At 49.6% G+C, this 9501-nt stretch overlaps 1 protein-coding gene across 1 annotated transcript; it reads left to right on the plus strand.

The window, feature by feature from the left end:
• The first annotated feature begins 102 nt into the window (after positions 1-102).
• LOC101847609 lies at positions 103-7346 on the plus strand. The gene is made up of 3 exons (XM_035972308.1): positions 103-1474; positions 2151-5008; positions 5186-7346. The coding sequence occupies exons 1-3, from the start codon at positions 1063-1065 to the stop codon at positions 6095-6097; spliced, it is 4182 nt and encodes a 1393-aa protein (XP_035828201.1). The 5' UTR covers positions 103-1062; the 3' UTR covers positions 6098-7346.
• Positions 7347-9501: the final 2155 nt, after the last annotated feature.

The following is a 9501-nucleotide window of genomic DNA, read 5'->3' on the forward strand; positions in this document are numbered from 1 at the left end:
CCACCCTTCCTCTTGAGCTCATATTGTGTGTGTGTGTGTGTGTGTGTGTGTGAGTGTAGCCTATTGTGTGTGCGTGTGTGTGTGTGTGTGTGGTGGGGCCGTGCGCAGGCTTACCCACCGACCGACCAGCCATTGTGGCATGATTGTGGAGCAGTGCCTGACGACTCGGCAGGTTCCCGACAACAATGACCTCGGCCTAACTCTGTGAGCCCACCACCGAAGCAGAAGTATAGGCTCTTGACATTCTTCAGGATCTAGATCAATTGCCATTGTTCCTGTTTGTGGACGAAATAGGGGCATCATTTGTGACGGATTCACTGAAACTGATCGACAATCTTGCAAGGAGCCGTAACTCTAACAATTCAGTTCCCTCAACTCTAACTCTAGCAGCAAAGGATCGTGTAGTGGTTGGAGACCTTCCTGCTATAATAATAGATTTCTAGGCCTAGTTCATCAAGTCATCGAGGGAAGTGAGCAAGATATCTGTCATTGTTACCTTGCTTGATATTATGAAGGATTGAAAACGTAAAATTTGTGTGATATTTTGTCCAGTATGAAACCCAACACAAAACTGATTCTTCCACTTCTTGCAAGGTTGAATTGGGTTGGTTTTTTTTGTTTACAACTTGTCTTGCTGTTTTCAAAACTTTTACACTTGACTTTCACATGATGTACAGCGGCAGCCCAGTTAAGCGCAGTTTTGATCTCTTGTTCAGTGTAATGTCTAAAAACCGTCTGTTTTCTAGATCTAGTCTGAAAATCTTTTTGTGAGGCTACACAGTTTAGACTCTTCTAGGCCTCTACTCTACTCTCTATGTAAATTGGACTTTCTCATTGTCTCCTGTAAAAAAAATCGAGATACTTTCTTTTTACTTTAACTTGAAGTTGGAAAAATTTATTCCTTAAAGCTGAAAGTGAAAAATGAATGAGCCAGGAAATGTTCAGGCTCAGTGTTATGACATGATACTCTCAGTTCTTGACAGTATCAAATACTTTGAATGTGGCATGTGGCTGTGATAAAACAGGCTGGTGAAGGACGACAGGGGGGAGGGGGGGAGGGAGATGGATACTGTGAATCCTGAGCAAGACTTTGATGTGGACCGGAGAGATACTGGCTTCACAAAGCTGGACATTTCTCTTACAGGGTCGTCTAAGTCGGAGAAGATTCTCTCCGTGGAGGCGGAGGAAGATTGTGTAGATTTACTTCCAGGCACAGGAGGCACGGCTGCCTGCTCCCAGGAAACTCCCAGTCCCTCCTCTCGCGGCCAGAACTGTTCCCAAAATTCTAATTATTGTCCAAATTCAGAGGAAGTTTCCCCATCCCGTGTGGAAGAACATGTTGTTGTGTCTGTTCCTGGAGATAGCTGTCGGATCAGCAGTGATTCTGGTGACGGTGTCTCATTGCTTCCATGTGCACAGACAAATGCACCGAGTGTTGCCAAAAATAGAAAGATGAAAAACAGCAAAGATGAAGGTGAGACCAAAAGTAGTGAGTTGTCTGACCTACTTTCCTTGGAGGAGAAGTCTTCAAGGTAGAGATCTATGACAATTTGAATATTGCAAGCTGTGTGTTGATTTTGGTGGCTCAAAACTTGAGTTGTTAGTGTATTTCATGATAAAGATAGAATAAACTTTGCTTCCAGCCTGCTTCCAATGATATTTGTTCACCTTGGAAGGCCAAGGTCACACAACTAAAATTAGAACTTTTGCTTCTACTTCTAATCTTACTTTAACTATGTTTGGTAGTTGAATGTCAGCAGTACTCGGTGTTTTGCGTCAGGATAGACCCCTGTGCCCTGAGGAGGTGCCTGAAGGTCTCACTGGCCACTCTTCCTTAAACAAATTTAAATTTTAAATATTTTAACATTTAGGTGTTTTTAAGTCCCCATTGACAAAATAATAGACCATTAAGTTTAAGGAGGCGGGCATCTGGCCGTGCCTGTCAAAGAATTGGGCTGAGAGGGATTTACATGCCAGCACAGGGATGAGATATTCCATAAATCGGAAATGGAACTTTGGTCTCCGACATGATGTGACAGCGAAACGCCTGACGCTACACCACAGATGCCAGTCCTCAACAAAAAGTTCCAATTTATACTTTATCCAGATGATTCAGTTATAGTTTTTTTGTTTGTTTTTTTCTCTTGCAGTTACAGGCAGCGGATATGATGCTGATGTGACGAGCTGTGCGTCTGCTAGTGTGATGGTCCGCACGTCCCGAGGGAAGAAACAGCGTCGGTCCGGTGGTACCGCTGTGGGGACAGGGGCGGACGGTGGCGGAGTCAAGGGGAGGAAACAACGGTTATCTGATGGGGCAGGCACTCGACAAAAGAACGGCCGCTTGTCGGACAGTGAGGTTTGCACAAGACATGAACAGCCGCCACGTGAGAGGAAGAAAAAATCTGGGTGTGCTGGGACTGTGGGGGTCTGTGGGTGGCCCAGCGTGGGCCAGGTAGCAGACGAGTCGGAGAGTTTCAATCGGCCTGTCAGGAAACTGGGTCAAGGCAGCGGAACGCGCAGGAAGTGTCGAGACAAAGGAAAAGATCAAACATTGCGGAAAGAGAAGAGGAAAAAGTCAAGGACATTGAAAAGTGCCGAGGAGTTTGTGGACGAAGACGGGGAGTGTTTCCGATTGAGTCCCCACGGGAAGTGTTCGTCGTCGCCAGCAGCGGGTGGCCAGGCCACGGAGAAGCCCCACCAGTGTGAGTTCTGTGGCGCACGTTTCTCGCAGCGAGGAAACCTCAAGTCTCACACCCGCGTGCACACCGGAGAGCGACCCTTCATCTGTAAGTTTTGTGGGAAAACCTTCGCTGATCAGACCAACAAGAAAAACCACGAGCGCTCACATGTAGGCGACAAGCGCTACATCTGTGACTTCTGCGGCCGCCGGTTCATCACCAACGGCGTGTTGAAGAAGCACCTCCGCAAACACACGGGGGAAAAGCCCTACCGCTGCGACGTGTGTGGGAAGACGTTTGCCCAGAGTGACTACCTCAGCGTGCACCGCAGCATACACAAGGGGGACAAACCTTTCGAATGTGACCTCTGTGGGGTCAAGTTCACACGCAACTGTAGTTTATTGCGCCACAAGAAGATCCACAAGGGAGAGAAGCCTTTTCAATGTGACATTTGTCAGGCTAAGTTTTCTCGTCGAAGCAATATGAACACGCACAGGAAGTCCCACCTGAGAGGAAAGCCAGCGGAGAAGGAGGTGGTTGAGGGAGCGAGCTCAGCGTGGGAGTCACAGGGCACAGGTTCGGTGACTGGCTCAGCGTGGCTAAAAGATCCTATGTATTATCTGTGGCAGCGAGTGTCTGGCCAGGGGCCACAAGCCCAGCTCTCACAAGTGGAGAGAGCTCCAGAGGTCGTGACCTCCACCCCCAGCGCCGGCCCTCACCTGCTGGGAAATAACACGCGCAGCGCTGTTTCACACACGGCTGTCAGCAACACACTGACTGCCCTGTCGCAGACACCACTACACAACACACATCCCCCTGTGTCGCAGACACCCGTACACAACACACATCCCTCTGTGTCGCACACACCAGTACACAACACACATCCCTCTGTGTCACACCCACCTGTGTCGCACACACCAGTACACAACACACATCCCTCTGTGTCACACACACCTGTCAACAACACACATCCTCCTGTGTCACACACACCTGTCAACAACACACATCCCCCTGTGTCACACACACCTGTCAACAACACACATCCCCCTGTGTCGCACACACCTGTCAATAACACACAACACACCAGCCATCTCCCGCCCGTCAGTAGCCCCCCGCCCACCCTCTCTCCCCCTGCACTGAACAGCCCCCACAGAGCCACCTGCGACGTGTCGCACGCTCCCAACATTACCCACAATTCCCCCCTGCTGAGCAGCGCCTGTGGGGCTCTGGACTACACACGACCGCCGCCAGACCCCCGCGGGGCCAGTGGGCTTGTGGGAAATATGGCGGGCTTACTGCCCCCCACCGATGCCACAAGCCACATTCCCTGGCCGTGCCACGCGCCGACTCGCGCACCCAGCTCAGAGACGCGCCAAGTACACAGCATAGAGACGCGCCAAGTACACAGCACAGAGACGCGCCAAGTACACAGCACAGAAGATTCAGCATTTTTGACAGCACACAGTTCTGGCACGGAGGTGACTACTCAGTCTCCTGCGCCCCATGTGTGTAGCACAGAGTTTTACCGAGTTACTGTCAGAGATGATTCTGACTTGCCTTCACAGCCGTCCAAGACACATGTGTCATATGACCTCACTGCGAACGTGTCGAGCTCAGAGGTGTGTCATGTAAACAATGTGGAGGATTCTGCTTTTCTGACACGCGTACCTAGTTCACACGTGTCACTTACCCTTCCCAGCACACACATGTCGCTGACTGGTCACACACAAGTACCTGGCACAGAGGCGTGTCCCGTCGACACGAGAGCAGAGTCGTCCCTCCCTGCACACCCACCAGGCACACACGTCAGTCATCGTGCACACGTGTCAAACAGGCAGGTGTGTCATCGTGATGCTATCGGCAATTTGCCAGACTGTCCGACACGTGGCCCTAACACACTTCATGAGACACACACCCTTCCTACCCACGTGTCAAGCTCGGAGCCGACCCAAGGTGTCTCTGGTTTCCCTCTTCCTGCAGACTTCCTACGTGGCGACACGCTGTCCTCACAGAGCAGGGACCTAGGCGTGCCGTCAAAGACGTGTGCGTGGAAGGGCGTGCCGTCAGAGACGTGTGCGTGGGAGAGACAGACAGCTGATGGGACAAGTGACCCGCCCACTGAGCTGTGTCCCGGTCCCACAGAGATGAGCTCTCGCGTCGGGGAGGAACAGTACGCTAGTTCTGACGTTCGCTTGTTTCATCATAAAGAATATTGTGGCCGTTCTAACGTAGCTTTACGTGATCCGAAGGAACAGCGGGTTGGCTCCGGGGTACGTTCACTGCGTCACCAGGGACATCACGCGAATCTGCTACACAAGTTTGCTAGTCCTGTAGGTCAAGGCCGTTATCCACCAGGGACGGGTTTGAACCCCAGTATGACAGACCTTTGTGTACTGTCTGGACTGTGTGGTGGTGGTGGTGGTGGTGGAGGTGGTGATGATAGTGATGGTGGTGGTGGTGGTGGAGGTGGTGATGATAGTGATGGTGGTGGTGGTGGTGGTGATGATGATGGTGGAGGTGGAGGTGATGATGAAGGTGGTGGTGATGATGAAGGTGGTGGTTGTGCCAGTGGTGGTGGCCTTGGTGCCAAATCGCCCGACAGAACTCGAATGTCTGCCCAGGGAGACGACACTACCACTACCGATGTGCCCCAAGGTCGAACCCCTGCTGTGGGTCAGAGTGGTTTCCCTTGCCCAGCGGAGGAAAACCCCCCGAAGCCAGCAAAGGTGAAGTGGGAGCGAGCGTACCAGTGCGAGTTCTGTGGCCGTCGCTTCAGCCAAAAGTGTAACCTGAGTACGCACCGACGCATCCACACGGGGGAGAAGCCCTACCGCTGCCTCGACTGCAACCTGCGATTCTCCGACTACAGCAACCTGGCCCACCACGTCCTCATCCACTCGGGCGAGCGCCAGTTTGTCTGCCACGCGTGCGGGGTCAAGTTCGTGGAGAAAAGTGCGCTGAAAAAACACGTCCGAATTCACACGGGGGAAAAGCCGTATCACTGCGCTATGTGTGGCAAGGACTTTGCTCGCAGCACGTCTCTGTCCCAACACATGCTCATACACGGCACGGAGAAACTCTACACGTGTGATGTGTGCGGGGCCAAATTTGCACAGAGCAGCAGCGCACGTCGACACAAGAAGACGCACACTGGCGAGCGGCCGTTCCAATGCGACGTCTGTCTGGCCAGGTTTTCCCGCAGGAATAATCTGAACATCCACAAGCGTCGGGTTCACCCGTGCCACGTGGTGTCTCTGGTCTGTGACCTCTGTGGCCAGGTCATGAAGAGTGACCTTCACCTCCGCGAGCACCGAGCGGCGTGCCAGCAGAAGGACACGTACTCCAAGCTCATGTGGGCCAAACAGACCAGCATGCAGATCACGCCCTCGGGGGGGGGGACTTTCGCTGCTCGGCTGTGATAGACGGATAGACATGTGATGATAGACGGATTTACACGTGATAGACGGATATGTGATAGACGGGTGGATACACATGTGGCATATGGCAGACTTGAAATAGACATGTCGTGATGGACGAATAGACATGTAGTGATGGACGAATAGACATGTAGTGATGGACAAATAGACATGTAGTGATGGACAAATAGACATGTAGTGATGGACGAATAGACATGTAGTGATGGACAAATAGACATGTAGTGATGGACAAATAGACATGTAGTGAAGGACAAATAGACATGTAGTGATGGACAAATAGACATGTAGTGATGGACAAATAGACATATCACTACCTCAGAATTACGACGTTCTGACATGTTTCGGCTGTTTTGTGTGACCAAGACCATGAGGTCAGAAGCTAAATGTTCTATTTTTGCTCTATTTTTACGATATTTTGAGTCGTTATCGAGATATTTTAAGAATTGCATTTGAAAAAGCTTGACATAATAGTGAAACTCAAAAACTTTTATCATCAAATTTCTCAAAACTAGTTCGAGGTATTGAGAAGATAGCACTTTGTAATGGACAGATAGACCTGGGATGGACAGATAAATATGTGATGGACAGATAAATATGTGATGGACAGATAGACATGTGATGGACAGACAGACAGACGGACGTATGGTTATTCAACAACATAATGAAGAAGCCTGTTTTCGGGAAACTTTCAACAAAGCGGTTTCTGTATCCCAAACTTGAGAAGGCAGGCAAGGTGAAGGACATGTACACAGAACAACATTGTGATATGTGTTCTTGTGGGTGTGTGCGTGTGTGTGTGGGTGTATGTTGTGTGTGTGTGTGTGTGTGTGTGTGTGTGTGTGTGTGTGTGTGTGTGTGTGCTATATCTTACACTTACAGAGTTTCCCCCAATCTGTGCCCGCCTCAGACAATCACTGTTCTCTTCACCAGTGCGCGGCTGTCTTACACGACTATCGTGTGTCTCAGTCTGTGTCTCACACAACTTGGACGACTGTATCGTGTGTCTCAGTCTGTGTGACGTGTCTTACACGACTGTATCGTGTGTCTCAGTCTGTGTCTTACACAACTTGGACGACGGTATTGTATGTCTCAGTCTGTGTCTTACACAACTTGGACGACGGTATGATCGTGTCATTTGTGTGTCTCAGTCCGTGTGTTCACACCCTACTGTTCTTGTCTTACTACAGAACTACAACCATTATTAAACTGTATCCAAAAGTTTGATTCAAAACTAGTGTTGTTTTTTTTGTCCTCCTTGGTTCAACTGTAGTTTACTTTTGTGAAGTTTTCACGGCACTTGCAAGACAAATAGGTCACAGAACTGCCAACGGTCAGAGGTGTTCCTTTGTCATTTTACTCTCTCTAAATTTTAAAAAAGGAGGTGAGATAAGGACGACAGAAGATGCTTGATAGGAAAGGAGCAAACGGCACCAGAGCACCTGCCAACCACCCACTTGGTGACAGGAGTGAAAAGAAAGGAAGACCATGTTTGTGTTAAAATGTAACAGTTGAACGCCCTGTCAACACTAGTGCTAGAATGTAACAGTTGAACGCCCTGTCAACACTAGTGCTAGAATGTAACAGTTGAACGGCCCTGTCAATGGTCAACACTAGTGCTACTACTACTAGTACTAGTAGGTTATTATTTACAACACCAGGCAGCGAGTGGGAGTTACAGTTCAGCTACGGGTACATATGGTCAGTTTTAAGGACAAGCGGGCTAACCCAGACGTCGGGGGTTTCCAGAAATCTTGACCCACACCAAAAGTGGGCATTGTCCTACCTATAGGAGAAGTTTGGTTTCATTGGTGTGTATATTTGTTTGGATATATAGAGAAAACTCTCCTTGTCTTTTAAAGAAACTGAACAAGGGGCAAAAACTTCACCTTCGATTTTCTCAAAACAGCATTTTTCGGGATAGCCCTCTTGTGCTTAAAAGCGACCATATGACAACAACCTTCAGTTCTACTGAGCCAGTCTCTCAGAGAGTATGTGACCGTGGGAACAGACCGGGGTAAGGGTGACAGTGGTAAGGGTGACCGTGGGAACAGACCGGGGTAAGGGTGACCGTGGGAACAGACCACGTGGGAACAGACCGTGGTAAGGGTGACCGTGGGAACAGACCGGGGTAAGGGTGACCGTGGTAAGGGCGACCGTGGTAAGGGTGACTGTGGGAACAGACCGTGGTAAGGGTGACCGTGGGAACAGACCGGGGTAAGGGTGACGGTGGGAACAGACCGTGGTAAGGGTGACTGTGGGAACAGACCGTGGTAAGAGACTGGGGTAAGGGTGACTGTGGGAACAGACCGTGGTAAGGGTGACCGTGGTAAGGGTGACGGTGGGAACAGACCGGGGTGAGGACATGTCAGTTTGTGTAGCTGTGTCCTCTCCTCACCTCTGCTGCCTAAGGAACAGGTTTGAATCCCCCTTCATGGATACTTAGGTAGGCCTACAGTGAAACAGTACATACAGAGTCCACAGTCGCTCACACTGGGGCCACGCACTAGTTTGCTACAGTAGAACAGTACATACAGAGTCCACAGTCGCTCACACTGGGGCCACGCACTAGTTTCCTACAGTAAAACAGTACATACAGACACGACAGTCCCGCCCTCACAGGGGCCACACAAGGGGAGGATTCGAGGAAGCTGTCACGTGTTGAGGCCCTCCAGTTCCAGCGGAGCAGAAACTCACGGCATATTATTCGCACATGACACGTACAAAAGTGGGCTGATTCTGGTGTCAAAGCGAAACAACACAGCCTGTATTATACACCAGGTCCTGTATAGGCCAGCATGTTATATATATATTATATTATATATATATTCGGTATATATTATAATCCATGATATCCTGAACATGAAAACACAACAAGTCTTTCCAAATCTGTTTTTAAAACAATCAAAGCCAAAAGTTGGTATCACTAGAAGAAAGCTCTTTAATAGCTTGAATATAGTGAAAACCGTAAAAAGGTATATATAATATATATTTATATATGAATTAGGCAGGCAGAGATATTTCACAATATATCATGTATATTATATGTATAACTGTCAGTCTTGAAGAAGTAACAAACAGCTGACACTGACACTCGTGTTCCAACGGGCCCGATCCATCAACGAAACGTCAACCTGGGTTGTTTTGTTTTTGTTTGTGTAGATAGCAGGTGTTTTTACGCCCCCATCCACACAATTTAGGAGTCCGGCTGTCCGCCCTGCTGGTCAGGCTTAGCCCGGGCTGAGAGGGATACAACATCCCAGCAGACAGACCCGGGCTGAGAGGGATACAACATCCCAGCAGACAGACCCGGGCTGAGAGGGATACAACATCCCAGCAGACAGACACGGGCTCAAGAGGGATACAACATCCCAGCAGACAGACCCGGG

Source organism: Aplysia californica, unplaced genomic scaffold (genome assembly GCF_000002075.1).
Source record: "Aplysia californica isolate F4 #8 unplaced genomic scaffold, AplCal3.0 scaffold00646, whole genome shotgun sequence".
In the NCBI taxonomy this organism is placed as follows: Eukaryota; Metazoa; Mollusca; class Gastropoda; order Aplysiida; family Aplysiidae; genus Aplysia; species Aplysia californica.

Coding starts and splice junctions, on each gene's coding strand:
- LOC101847609 (XM_035972308.1), top strand. CDS start 1,063: ATGGATACTGTGAATCCTGAGCAAGACTTTGATGTGGACCGGAGAGAT. Junction 1,475..2,150: donor GAAAAACAGCAAAGATGAAG/GTGAGACCAAAA, acceptor TTTCTCTTGCAG/TTACAGGCAGCGGATATGAT. Junction 5,009..5,185: donor TACACAAGTTTGCTAGTCCT/GTAGGTCAAGGC, acceptor GGTGGTGATGAT/GATGGTGGAGGTGGAGGTGA.